Genomic DNA, 14,638 nt, shown 5'->3' with positions numbered 1-14,638 from the left:
TCCCTTTAGCAGGCTTCAGGGTGGCTTATACGCCCACTGTTTAAGTCCTTCTGCTAAGGTAGGCCCTGACTTCTACCTTTCCGTCCTCATCTTACACAGAAGCCCTTTCCCTTGGGCTTCTCGAACACCATGCTTTCTTGGCCTTCAACATATTTCTGTGGTCACAAATTCTCAGTCTCTTTTCTTCTGCCTCCTGACCACTATCTGACCCTGAATATTATAGCAACTAAAGGTTTTGTTCTGGGTGGGCCAATCAGTCACATGGTTTTAAGTACCTTGACGTGTATCCTTGTATTTACAGGCTAGTCTCATGTTCCTTTTCCCAGCACAGCCCTGTCTCCTGAGCTCTGGGCCCACCCAACAGTCCACAGCATCACTCCCTTTGGATAGCTCACAGGCACCTCTGACTTAACAGATCACAAATAAATCCTTGTTCTCTCCCACCATGTGTAGTTACCCACCCCTAGTACACATAGGAGTTTTCCTTTTCTAATCATCTAATTCTCTAAAGAGTAAATGGGATCCTACCGGTTGCTGGATCCCAAAATCTGAGACCCTTTCTTACTACTTCACCCTACAATGGCATCTAATCAGAGTCTTGTCAACTCTGTTTCAAATATCTGTGCTTTCTCTATATATTTTTAAAGATTTTATTTATTTATTTTTAGAGAGGGAAGGGAGGGAAAGAGAGAGAGAGAGAGAAACATCAATGTGCGGTTGCTGGGGGCCATGGCCTGCAACCCAAGCATGTGCCCTGACTGGGAATCGAACCTGCAACACTTTGGTTCGCAGCCTGAGCTCAATCCACTGAGCTATACCAGCCAGGGCTCGCTTTCTCTGTATTTTTATTCTTTCACTCTTATCCAGGTAACCATTGTATCCTATATCCTAGTAGCTTCCTAACTAGACTTGTAGCTTCTTGTTTGACTCTAAAATGTTTTCTAAACTATAGCCCCAGGTGGCTCCTATTATCCTATTATAATTAGAGGAACATCAAAGCATTGTAGCATGTGTCTTTAAATTTTTTTTATGTTTATTGATTTTAGAGAAAGAGAAAGGGAGAGGGGAGAGAGGAAGGGAGAGTAAGAGAGACACTGATATGAAAGAGAATCTGTTGCCTCCTGCATACAACTGACCAAAGATCCAACCCACAACTTAGGTATGTGCCCTGACCCGAAATTGAACCCACAGCCTGGGGTACATGGGACAACGCTCCAACAACTGTGCCACCCGGAGGGCAGCAGCTGTGGGTGTTTTTATTGATCATTACCTGTTTGCCTCTCCACCTCAACCAGTGCTTTCTAAATTTCCTGCCCACTGGCCATATTCTAGTCACTCGGGCCTTTTTCTGGGTTCTCAAGCACACCGAACTTTTCTTCTCTCAGGGTCTTTGCCCATGGTGCTCCCTCTGGTTGGAACCATGCTCTTCACCTGGGCAATGCCTTATTATCCTTCAGAAACGACTGCTTTCTTAGAGATGCTTTTCCTGATTCTCTTATTACTAATAACAGTTATATTCTTCATAAACCTATATGTCTCCTGTTTAACATGTCACAGCCTGTAATTGTTATTTTGTGCATTATTTGTTCATTGTCTATATTGCTTTTTAAATTAACCTTTAGGAGACTGGGGATCATGATTATTGTATTCACTGCTAGATCCTCAGAACCTAACTCAGAGCACAGATTATAGCTGAGGAATCAATATTTGTTGACTAAATCTTATCAGAAAGAGAACTGAGGAGAATGAGCATTTGGCTCATGAGATTGGGAACAGAAACCTCCCTTGATTTCCCATAGCCCTTCCTCCACACCACATTCCCATTCCTTTTTTTTTTTTTTTGACTCATTCCAACCCTGTGCAGACCATGTAGCTCAGGCCCATCAAGTGCCTTTGCCAGTGACTTTAACATTGATTTGGCCCCATCTCCATAAGCCTTAACCTGAGGGTCCCAGGCTCTGAACTGTACAACCTCGCAATTCAGTTCCTTGGGCTTGTTCTGCCTTTGTTAGATTTACTGATCTCCCTAGTGGCCTCTGCTCTCCCTTCTCTCAACTCTTTTGCATTTTTAGCCCAACATTTATCTTTTTTTAAAAGGCACTTGTTCACTTTTCTATTTATATTTCTCTCTTTTCCTAGTCCATGTGAAATCCTGCTGATTATGCAGTGTTCTTTGCCCCCTTAAGCTAGAACCAATTTCTTATTTTCTACTCCCAAAGAGAACACTGAGAGATAAAGCAAGGCACAAAGATTCATATACCATATTTCTCCCACTCCAGAAAATTTTGAAATTCCCAAAATTTTAAAAGTTCAACTAGAAAAGGGTAAATGTACATTTTTATCTATAGAACCACAACATCTTACACATATAATCACCTTCACAGAAACATAAATTACCAAGGGGATAATATGTACAACAGATAGATTGATGTGATATGCAGCCCCCCTATACCACCTGGTCACCAAGAGGCAACCACAGCAAACAAAGAAATCGAACCAAAACCACTCGGGGGGGGAGAGAAGGAAGTAAAAACCCTCACAGTGATAAATGGGACACACAGCAGGTACTAAGAGTAACCTTTTCAGAGACCGTCAAGTAACTGAATGAAACCAGCAATACACGAGAATGAATTTCAAAAATTGTCAAACATAGCATGTAGCTGTTTGGCATGCCAAGCTCTTCTAAATGAATCCAAGTCCAAAAATCTCAGAACCTTCCCACTAGCTCAAGACTCAACTCTTTTACTGTACAGAAGGAAACAGCCTTGGTCCTCAGAATGCCTTTCCGTCACATACCCCCCTCAACGTCCATGTAATGCAACCTTTCTTGTATTTAACTCATTATGCATTGTGGCCTGTTCCAATTCTGCTTTATGATAGTTTTTTCTTTTTAAAAAATAAGCTGTTAAATATTTTGAGTATATTAACCAAATAAGTGTTTTGCTGTTAGAGCTGCTTTTGTTTCAACAGTAGCAAAGAAAGTTACAACTAAACTCATGGATTTGGGTGAGTGGGACTTTGAACTTGCAGTGTATTTAAGTATCAGTTGTCCAGTTAAGTCTTAGATGTAGTCTTAATTCATGTTAGTACTTAAAACAAAACAAAACAAATGTCTCATAAATAGCAGTTACAAAATTTGAAGAGTTTAACTCCTGAATCCAAATTTCTGTTATTTCAGCCAAATACAACAAATAAGTAAATTTTAAAATTCAAACATGTCAATTGAAGGTAATGATTCCTACTTTGGTAGGAAGTAAAAGAAGATGCAACCAATGTTGAACATCCAGGTACAGATATTGTATCAATAGCATGGTAATTACTAAAGCAACAAACTTCTTATATATATTACATAAGACCTGTGTATGCTATATTTCATAATTATAATTCAATAACTATCTTTATATAACCTAAGGTAGTTTTACATGTTAAGTTACCTCGATTTGCATGATTTTTGTTTATATTTTTATGTTTAAGATTCCTTCATGTCATATTTGAGTAAAATAAACTGAGGTGTTATAATATATTTGAGCAACATTCAAGTATACATGTGGTATATGTACATGTATATACATCAAATATACAACTTGATATACATGGAAAATATAACAAAGTTTAAAATGTGGAAGATGAATTTGGTAGAGAGGAAAGAATGAAAAAATCAACCCTTGGGAACACACCAACTTTGAGTCTATAACTTGTGACCTGTCCCCACAGAGCTGAAGATAGCCAGGGACTCCAGGGGTTGAGGACAGAAGTTCTCTCTTCCCAGAACTGTCCAACCACAAACGAATGTCCATCCACCATGCCTGGCAGTTTCTACAAGCCAGCCAGTTAGGGAAACAAACTGCAGTTGAGAGAGGGTCGCGGCACTATGAACTTGCCCCAGATCAGGGTATCTAGTAACTCAAATGTAGCCTATACTGCACATTAGTGAGCATTGTGAACTGCCTCCAAGGGATTGCTTATCTCTTCATCTCCCCCTCATACACGCATGCGCATGCACCCACACATACCTTCTTTCTTCCAGTGACTTAAGTTTTTATCCTACTGCTGCTACCTATTTTACTTTCAGATTTTAAGTCCCTAAATCCTAAATTCATTAGGTCCTCGTCCCTCAGTGAAGAAACTGATCTGAAATAAATGGTATAATGAAAGCAGTTGAATTCATAGATAGTATAGTATCCTATAAATGTAAGTTGCCATTGCTGTTATTATTAATGTCATAATTATCATTATTATTTTAATTCCTCAGAGTAATCCATGCAGGGAAATAATTGGCAGGAAACAAGTTAGAGAACAAACTAAGATATCAAACAGCTCAGCCAAAAATAATGAGAAATCAAGCATACATCTCTATTTAGTAAATAATAGTTATTTTTCTTTATCCCAATACTGACCTGGAAAATATTCCTTGGACCCTGGGACATGCATACTAAATCACAGTTAACTATTAATGCCCCAAATTGGTTATGAAAAGTACATATTTCCTAAGGGAGAGTACGTGACCTAGATGTTCCCAAGCCTTGAGTCCAAGGTCAATTTCATCAATGGTCTCACAATAAGCTCCCCTTCAGAAATGTATAAAAATAAAATGTCTATAATACACAAATAAAAACCACATATGAAAAATCAATTTTCTGGAAATATGGCAAAAGCATGCAGTCATTGTTGTGGGCTAGTCATAGCTATTTAATACCTAATATGTATAAAGTCCTTGATGTAAGTATTACATTTAGTTTTTGGAACAACTCCATGAGATAGGCAATAGTATTGTTATTTTATATATGAGTTAGCTGATTGCTCAGTGAGATAATATAACTCACTCAAACTTAAAGAACTAGAAAATGCCAGAGCTAGAATTTGAACCCAAGTCTTAATGCCTTCAAAACCAGTTTTCATTTCTTTGTGTCACTCTGACACCTCCAATGACATAAATGTCTCTTATTTTTATATGTCAGGCAGCTATAAGAATAATTGAACAAAAGGAATGTATGATCTTACAAATCCACCATCAACAGGAAAGTCATTTGAAGTTGGGGTTATATTTGTGTTGGTAGATTTATGCTTCCTTCAAGTCTCAAGACTTTCCTCAAGTCTTTCTGTTGATCCAGGATACACATCTTGGAGCTGAGAGCTGGTGTTTTGCCTTGAAATTGAGCAGCAATGCCTGGCTCAAGTGCCTTTGCCTCATGATCATCAAGTTCAACCCAGCAGAGCTCACCAAGCTTAGTCAAGAATCAATAGCAGACTAGTTTTGCTGTTTTTTTCTGGACACTTAAAGCAGGTCCCATCCTACTTAGATGGGGTAGATCTTTATTTACTATGTGAATATATCTTCACTCTAACAAGTCCAGTCTCCTCCATCTCCCACAGACTCTTCATTTTGTTGTCCCTTCCATGACTTCACACAAGGTAATAGCTATGCTTAGTACACCTTTTCTCTTCTGCCCCCTGAACACCTGCCCAGTCTCCAAGGCCTGGAAAACATTCTCCCTTCATGAGGAAGTCATCCTTGACCTTCACCAATACCTCTTATTTTGAACTATCTTTAAATATGTTGTTTTGTGTCATCCTGGTTTGCCTTCATAACATTTAATAATCATTGAGATGCATAACTTAGTCTAATATTTAAAGCTAAAGCTCAGGCTGCAAGAGTAGCAACAACTTAATTTGATACCTCACAGGGTATCAATCCAGGGTTTGAGTTGGTTGATCAGTTGACTTTGCTAGTCTCTTCTGGAAAACAGACATAAACTGTGATCAAGACCTGACCTTCATGCTATCCTGTTTGGTTCATATATTCAGGAGTAGGAGCAAATAATGAGGTCAGGCCTCAGTGAGTGACTTTTTTTCTTGAAAATTCACAAGTACGTATTTTGAAATAGGACTGCCAGACTTTAATACTAACTCAGCTGATTAAATAACACTGAATACCAGGTAATTTCCTTTCTCCACATAAACTTTATAAAGTACTATATTCTTCACAAAGTTAAAATTAGAAACAATAACATATGTCAAAGTATCTGAACCATAGTTAACTATTAATAAATCATACCCTGTATTATTTCTAACAGATAAATAGCTTCAGCCACCCTGTTTCCCAAGGTGATCTACTTAACCACTAATATTTTCTTTTTGCCTTGACCACGTGATTTTAATAATAGATCTTGAACTAATGGAACCTTCAGTTGCTCCTCAGGAGTCTTAATACTGGTGCTAAAGATCATGGGCATGGATTAATGTTGTAAGAATCATTGTTGAGTATGGATACCTCATTGATGCATCTGTTAATAATACACAGGCAGTAAACACTGCTTCAAAAGCCACTTGGGTTGTTCAAGCAAAACTCTACAAGCCTCCAAGATAATAAGTATACTTATTAGAGTATTCATTTGTGCTTTTAACTTTTTGACAAGACTTACATGGTTTTATATGTTTTTAGGACTTTATGACATAAATAGTAGTTATGATATCTCCACTGTTTGAGTTGCCTAACTTAGATAATTGTCTAATTTACCTGATTACCAAATGTTTTTATGACAGTTCCTATCACTGTCTCGACTTCCCAAAGAAAACAAAGAGAAAGATGTTTCACAACAGCAACTGTTTCTCCATTCAGTTTTATCTAATGTTGCTATTTGGGTACATTTTTGTAGTTGCTGTTGTGTTTACCTGAATTAAATCAAAAGCTAACTAGGCACATGCTATACATGGGAAAAAAAAGGATGAGTCAAACTGGAGTGAATTAAGAGGGCTGGAGAAACGCTGAGAGGCAGTGCAGCCCTGGTGTGCTGTAGGTCCCGGCCAGGCACGGAGCAGCGTGAGGACAGCAGGGAACGAGAGGAGCTGATGCCCACTGGGCAGTTACTCTGTGCCAGGCTTGGTCCTGACAGCTTTGTACATATGGTCTTAGCCTCACTGCAACTTCACAGCAACCCGTGAAACAGGTACTGGCATTTCCCTCCTTGACCTAGTGAACATACATAAATATCTAGTGCCACAGTTATACTAAGTGAGATGTGTGAATTGAAACTATCATTTGATTTAAATAAAGTATACATACATTAGACCTGTATTCATGAGGACTGCGTGACTTTGAACATCACAGATGAAAACAGTCACATAGTTTCTTCTTCTCTTTCTCTCTTTCTCTTAGGACTATCAGAGTCTTTATAACTGTCATCTAATGATTATGGCATTGTCCATTTGGCATCCTGAAATAAACATCAATCCGCAGAATGACTATCTGGTAATTTGACTAAACTACTAAGACAAAAAAAAGTATTTTGAACAGCTTTGGACTCAGTTATTTAGGTACAGAAATGCTAGAAGTCCTATTTAAATGAATAGCATTTCATATATATATTTTACTATATACTTATATTTATACTATATATACACTTATATACTATATACACTTATATATAGTGATATATATACTCATATATAGCATATATACTGTATTACTATAAAGTACTAATATAGTACTATATTTAGTAATATATATTATAAATATACTATATATACCTACATATACCTATACCTATAGTAATATGTAGGTATATATAGTAATATATACTTATATATAGTAATATGTATTCTTATATATAGTATTGTATATAAGTACTTATATATACATAGTAAATGAAAATTTATATATTACTTATATATATTACTTATATATATACATAGTAAATGAAAATTTCTTTGCTTCAAAAGTTAATGATTCAAAATCATTTGAACGGAAAATTGTTGGGTGTTTCCCTCTTTTGGTGGGTATGTGCATACCCATCAAATCTGTTTTAGTTTTTATTGATTTTAAAAACAAGAATTTCAGTTAGGATGGCTGGTCTTTGCCCCTATTTACCATTATCTGAGGGCGAAGTAAATATACAAAAAAGTTAAATTGCTTAGCTGTATTCAAAGCACATACTGGATGATCTGACTAATAATTAAACTAATGCCCAGAGCCATCTTGAACATTTTAAGCAAAAACATCCAAATGAAAGACTGACTTTATTCAGATTGTTTGTATCAAGCAAACTGTCAACAAATAGATGGCTGAAGGGGACCAAACTTTTCTTGAATAATAACTACATTTACCAGTAGTTTAGCTCGGCTAACTTATCTAATTGCCAATTATCTAATTGCCCTACCAGGGGTGTCCAAACTTTTGGCATCTCTGGGCCACACTAGAGGAAGAGTTGTCTTGGGCCACACATTAAATACACAAACACTAATGAAAACTGATGACCAAAAAAAGGTTTTAACTAAATTTACGATTTTGTGCTGGGCTGCATTCATAGCCATCCTGGGATGCATGCGGCCCTCGGGCCACGGGTTGGACACCCCTGCGACCTAACCCCAGTGGGTAACAAGTAGCACTTGAGAATAAGAGTGTGTTTCATATAAGGAAGAGATTCTTTACCCAGGCTTTACAGAGTTCATACATAGACTTCACTATATCCAGAGACTTGATCAAAATTACTTTATATGTTCAAACAATACTATTTATGCATGGAGAAATATCTGTGAGATTACACACTAAAGTTATAAGCATGGCTAATTTAGATGACATGGTAGGGAAAAGAACTTCAGTTTTAATCTTTTTTAACCCTTAGAAAAGAGATTTTATTTATGAACTAATTGCATAATTAAAATTAGTTTTAAAATGATACATAAATATACGTTTGTGGTTTTATTTTCTTAGGATAGGTCAGTGTTTTAATTCATGCTAAAAGATATAAATACCTTATGTTTTCTATTTTGAGCTTGGTGAATAATGATATATTATATGGTAAGAGACACACTAGCTCCAAATTTTGTACACTTGAAGTAACTGTTTGAGGGATTTCTTTCATTTTTCTTTCTTAAATGAATTGGACAGATTTAAATATTAAAATAATACTCTGGAGCAGCTATCATTTACATCCAGCACATCATTTGTATCGATATAGTATGGATCAGAATGTATAGCAGGCGAATTTCATCACAATCTTAAAATTGGCTGAGTTGTTGCCATGGTGAATCATAAGTCCACACAACAGGTAGCACTGGAGACTGAGAAAAGTGAGTATCACACAGCAACTTGTAAATATAGCCTTGTCTGCTTAACTCGCTGTTAATGTTACATGTTAATTATATTCCACGTAACTATATCTTTCCAAGGCAGTTTACTCAATGGTTCATTCATTGTTATCTAACAGTTACATCTTCTTTTATGCTTTTAATGAGGTGACTATATCAGCAATAACAAAGAATCAAGAAGAAGCAAACTACTGCAAAGGCATGTATAGTTTTCTGTTGCTATAAAATTATAGTTAAATGATTTTTTTCCTTCTAAATGCCCACATCTTTTAAACTGATTGCAGAAACACCTTTTGCAGGGTTATGAAATAGTGACTGGAAGTAATCTGTATAAGCATCCATCTCATGGATTTTAAGCCCTTTATCTTGATACTATTTTATTTTTAAGCTATCTTTTAAATTTTTAAAAATATTTTGGATCCATGTAATCAAAATACTTATCTGAATTCTTACTGCATTTGGCCTAGATAAAAGACCTTTTGACATTGGGTTCCAAATATAAGAAATAATCCTTTCATAGTATAGCTTTTATTTCAGTTGACTTCTAAAATTTAGCTCAGAAATTTGTAATAATGATAGTAATGTGTTGAAAACACGTCATGGCACCAATCAAAACTCACTCTGGTTGTAGACAATGGTAATCCTGACAAGTTATTATAAAACACTACTTTGTATTTAAAAATAATACTGATTTTTAATTCATAAAATACCAGAGAGATTTGTAATCTTCTGTCTAGTTTTCCTCTGCATGTTCTTGGAGTCTTTTCAGAAAGTAAAAATTATTATTGTTGTTGTTGTTATTAATAATAACATGCAAATGTGAGGAAATAAATCCATTACCCTGGACTAACACACAGCCTCTCCTGTCCTGGCCCCAACCATCCTTCCCAACCTGGTCTCGCCCTCACACAGCAAAGCCCCAGAGGAGCCTATTCGTCCTGGAAGGTAACCCACCCTGCCCCCGGTTCTTCCTTCATCCATACTGCCCGAAACATTTTCCTTCCTCATGCCCTTCTCTGCCAGTCTGTGCACCCAGTGTTAGCTGCTTACATTTATTCAGTGCTTACTACATGCTGTGCTTTTAACTAAGAGCCTTATTTGTGCCTTTGTGCCTTCTAATAACACTGTTTTACAACATAGGAGGAAACTTTGGTTATTCGTGCAGACAGCAAGTGGCAGATCTTGGATGTGTACCCAGACAGGCTCCAGGTTTTTCGCACTGTGCTGTATTACTTAACACTGCGATACACTAATCCCAAGTCCCCTTAAACTTGCAAGATCAAGAGAAAATAATAGTTCTCATGTCGATGTTTCATTGGCCACCCCAATATCTCTTCCCTTTATCTGTCCCTCTGTTTCTCTGAGTCCAGATTCTAATTTGTCACTGATAAAGTCAGTGATGTACCCTTCATGTTTCCTCCACTAGGCATTCTGATTCATTTTGATAGCCTTTGTGAAAGACAGTAAAATGCCTTACACATGGTAATTCCTCTGTAAATGTTGGCTGTATGAATTCATCATTGACAGAATTGAGAGAACTCAAACTGTATCACAAATGACCTCTGAACAAATAATTTAAAAAATCAACTTAGCAAGCCTATATTTTGATAAATAATGATCACAACTTGATATTGATTTCTTCACAAAGTTGCTTTTTTAACTTGAGTTTATAAAAGGGACCAGCTGTTTGGGCATTCTAGTTTCAAATCCATTCATTAAATCACATGCAGTTTTTAATTTTTTTTTTTTTACTGAATCAGACAGTAGAATTCAAAACTATTGTTCTTGGGTCATAAGTGAATTCTAGTTACTCTAAAGAATCAGTTAAAAATGGAAATAAGTATTTATGATAATGACTATACATTACTCTTATTTGCTTTTCACTGAGATATAAAATTTTCATTTTCTTTATGTACACATATATCAACTCATTTAGATAGTCTGGAAAGAGAGATAAAATCATTTAATTATTTTTCTTACATGATGTTAAGCAAGTGTAGCTATTTTTTATTCTTGAATATAAATGGGATACTTTGATACTATTTAGGGACAACCTAAGTTCACTCACTCAGCCTCTTAAATATCGGAGGGAAAGTGGTTGAAGTGTTTGAAGCTTCTCCCCATAAGCCATCAAAAGATCACATTTACCTCCCCTTGCTTTAAATGTTGACATTACATTTCATTTTGACAATCATCTGTTAGAATTTTTAGAGTCAGACCATTTCTGTTCAATAATAACAACTTCAACTCTCAGAATAATCGCTACTATGTAGAGGATGTAAAATCAGATTTAAGCTTTGCCTTTTAGCTTGCCACATATAAATTAAAAATATTCATTAAAATTACATGATAAAGAAAAAGGTAAATGATTCAGAGGTCGGTAGTAACTTATTAAATCTAGAACAAGGATGCTTGGAAGAATTCAATGTTAAGCTTGAACACCATTTTTCTTTTTCTTTTTAACTTCTGCAATTTAAAAACATTTATTTCACTTTGAAAAATTAAAATATTAAAACGAGTTTTCTAAAACAGAATTATACTGGGTTTAATAATGCTAGAATTTCCCTCAAAAATAAATTACTTTGGAATAATTTTTTTTTCTTGAAAAATGGTAATTTTTCCCTCAGTAACTTAAGTAACTAAGTCATGATTGTTAATTACAGCCACCAATTATCAGGGATAGAATAACATCCTATTCGATTACCTAAAGTAAGATCGAGCTAGAGACCCAGAAGGACCTGACAGCTATGTAACTTAAAGGAGAAGAAAAGTTGATTTTCACCATTGGATCCCTACTGGAAATAGTGCTGAGTTATTTTGCTGGCTCTTGGGGGAAGGAATGGATCTGTAAGGCTTTCTTGGAGATTCACCTAAAGTAAATAAAGCAGAAGCTCTTTGGGTCAGCCATCTGACCCAGAGAAAAGTATGCCATTTTCTCCAAGCATTAGGCACTCTTTGAGCTGAGTTATTCTCCAATTAGAATGTTGTTAAATACCATACCATTTACTGTCCAACTTACTGCCTAGAACTTACAAAAGAGTTTTTAGATGCAAAGTACAGAAAGCTAGCAAGGGAAGTTAAGAGCGGTGTTATCTGGGATAAAATGCTCCTTTCACACCCACACCACAGTTCTCTTTTTGTCATTCTGGTGTTTCCTTTAGTGTACGCGAAAATAAATGTATAACTCCGTCCTTGCTTGTTCCGGGTACAAGAAAATGATGTAACAACTCTCTCCTTTTGATTTCCCTTGTCAAAGAAACGGGACGCTGAGTCTGCCCTTGACAGGTGTGACCACCCCCCCCCCACCCCCGCCCCACGCTGTCAGCACCCCTGGGCAGTCTTTTGCAGATGCAGCTGGTGAAAACTGACCCCTCCCCAACTTTCAACAAAGGCATTTAATTTGGTCTTAAGCCAAGTTATTAAAAAGGAAAGAGAACAATTAGAGTGCTAAATAAAAGGACAACATCAAGAGGCATGCCCTGCCAACGCGAACCTACACACAAGCCAGAGGAGGTTTATGCTTTTCCTCCCCGGGGAGGGGTGACTAACGCACGCACACTGCCCATCACCTTAAAGAGGTAAAGAGAGTGAAATGGCTCAACGTACACACACCCCGCTCCATACCGGGGACGAGTCTCCGAGCTGCGGCTTGTGCTGTCGGAGGGCCAGGCTGAAGCTGACCGCCCCCACGGCCACGCTGGACACCCCCAGCCCTATCTCCAGCACGGAGAGCACCAAGAGGCTCCCAATAATCTGGCCGCTGGTGCACATTCTTCCTCGGTCATCATTCCTTCCAGGTCAGAGTGGGAAACCAACCTTCCACCTTCTTTCTTCCACTATCTTCCTTACCCCTTCCTCCCCCTACCAGACCCCAAAACTTTTCTTTCTTCACCAGTGAAGCATTATCCGCAAGGACTGGATTTCCAGAGCCGGAGACCCTCTTCCCTGACCCGGCCAGAGGCGAAAGATCCGCTCCAGTCAGTCCCTGGCACGTCCAGACAGGGATCTTGGGAGGATCGGGGGTCTGAGTCCAGGAGCGGAGAGGGACTGAGTCCCAGGGCTTCCGAAGAGGAGCCGAGAAGCGAGCAGCTGGAAGCTGGCCCGGCCTGGGGCTCAGAGTCCCGCTCGCGAGGCGCTGTCCAGAGTTCTGCCGCGTCCCGCGTCTCCGCGGGGCAAACCCCGCTCCCTCCTCCTCCTGCCAACCGTCCGGCTCCCCTTCCTTCCCTTGCCAAGGAGATGCGCTTGGCTTCCCGGAGATGCAGAGCCGAACTGCTCCGCGCCTCCCTCTCCTGCTCCCGCTCGTCTCCTCTCCTTTGTTTTCGTGGCCACACAGAGTGCTTCTGCGAGTCCCTTGGTCCCCAGGCTGAGCGGGTGGATGCTATTCAGCACCACACGCCTCGCAGTTGCTGTGTCGCCAGAAAAAGCGACCTTGTCTGATGGCCTTTTCCCGTCTGGATTTCTTCTCCCTCATCGTCCTCTTCCTCCCCCCCTCTCTCTTGATCTGACTCTCTCTCATCGCAGTGACCTCATCGGGATTTAAGAGGGTGACGGAGGAGGGAAAAGCTTGGTCTATTTGTGGGTCTAGAACCAATGCTCCTGGCTGGCCCTTAATTGGTCTCGCGTAGGGACCCTAACCTCCGCGACATAAGCGATCCCCACCTCCGCATCTCCCTTACTCTCTCCCTCCTGGGCTTCTATCCGGGTGGGAGGGAAAGGGATACCTACGTCAACGCGGGACTCATTCTGTGTAAAACTTACCTGCATGTACACAGGGTGGGGGCGTAGTGGGCAAAGAAAGGCAGGGAGCGCGCTGGGGATGGAGAAAGGCAAGACTCCTAAATTCACCAAGGAACGCCTCTCTCTGAAGAGCTAGACTCAAGGTTGCTCATAAAGCCTGTCCACTCCCCAGTTTCCTTCCTTGTTTGGTGGAGGGGGACATGCGATTAGCTGGGGCCACGCTTAGGTGGAGATGTGGCCGGCAGGCCCTTGCTGTCCCTTTGCTCTACATTCCGGGATGCGTTGCCAGACCAAACGGGACTGGGACCGTGTGTTCTCACTGGAATTCCAAGAGATGTGCACATTTAAGTACTACATTGGAAAGGACACAAAACCCAAATCTGGCACAATGCACAATTGTTTATGACAGTGTGCCCTCGTCAGGATCGTTAGGGCACACTGACAAGGCTATGACATAGCCTTGACTTGGAGATCTGTGTTTTGTAGGCTGATGCGTACAGGCCTATAGGTGTCTGCAAATCTCTGTGTGGGGGCCCTGTTTGCAGGTCTCTGATTTTGCCCCATGAAAAATCACTAGGAGGTATTTCCCCCAGGAGACTCAGGAAGTGGGGGAATGAGAAGTTATTTGGCCTATCATCTTTCTCAAAAGCTGGGTTCCCTAGTTGGTCATGGATTGAAGGAAAATGGAAGACAGGAGGATTGAATTAGGACACATGAACAAGACCAGGGTATCTTGACCTCTGAGTATATGCAAACCAGTGCCTGTGCACGCACCTTCCTGATTTAGAAGCTTCTTTTTTAAAGTCCCAATGAG

General features: G+C 39.1%; 1 protein-coding gene across 4 annotated transcripts in view; it reads right to left on the bottom strand.

The window, feature by feature from the left end:
• TMEM196 (transmembrane protein 196) overlaps positions 1–13,731 on the bottom strand; it is a 52,939-nt gene extending 39,208 nt beyond the window's left edge. For 2 of the 4 annotated variants that reach the window (XM_045826953.1, XM_045826955.1), the window contains exon 1: positions 12,694–13,731. In XM_045826953.1, the coding sequence (XP_045682909.1) occupies positions 12,694–12,858 (165 nt within the window). In that variant the 5' untranslated portion in view covers positions 12,859–13,731. The remainder of the gene's footprint in view (positions 1–12,693) is intronic. The other 2 variants (XM_045826954.1, XM_045826956.1) reach the window with 1 other exon arrangement.
• Between the last annotated feature and the right edge of the window lie 907 nt (positions 13,732–14,638).

This window comes from Phyllostomus hastatus, unplaced genomic scaffold, assembly GCF_019186645.2.
Source record: "Phyllostomus hastatus isolate PE091 unplaced genomic scaffold, TTU_PhHast_1.1 phas_scaffold_78, whole genome shotgun sequence".
Lineage (NCBI taxonomy): Eukaryota > Metazoa > Chordata > Mammalia > Chiroptera > Phyllostomidae > Phyllostomus > Phyllostomus hastatus.
Note: the sequence above shows the minus strand (reverse complement) of the source record. Positions and strands in the feature narration are given on the sequence as shown.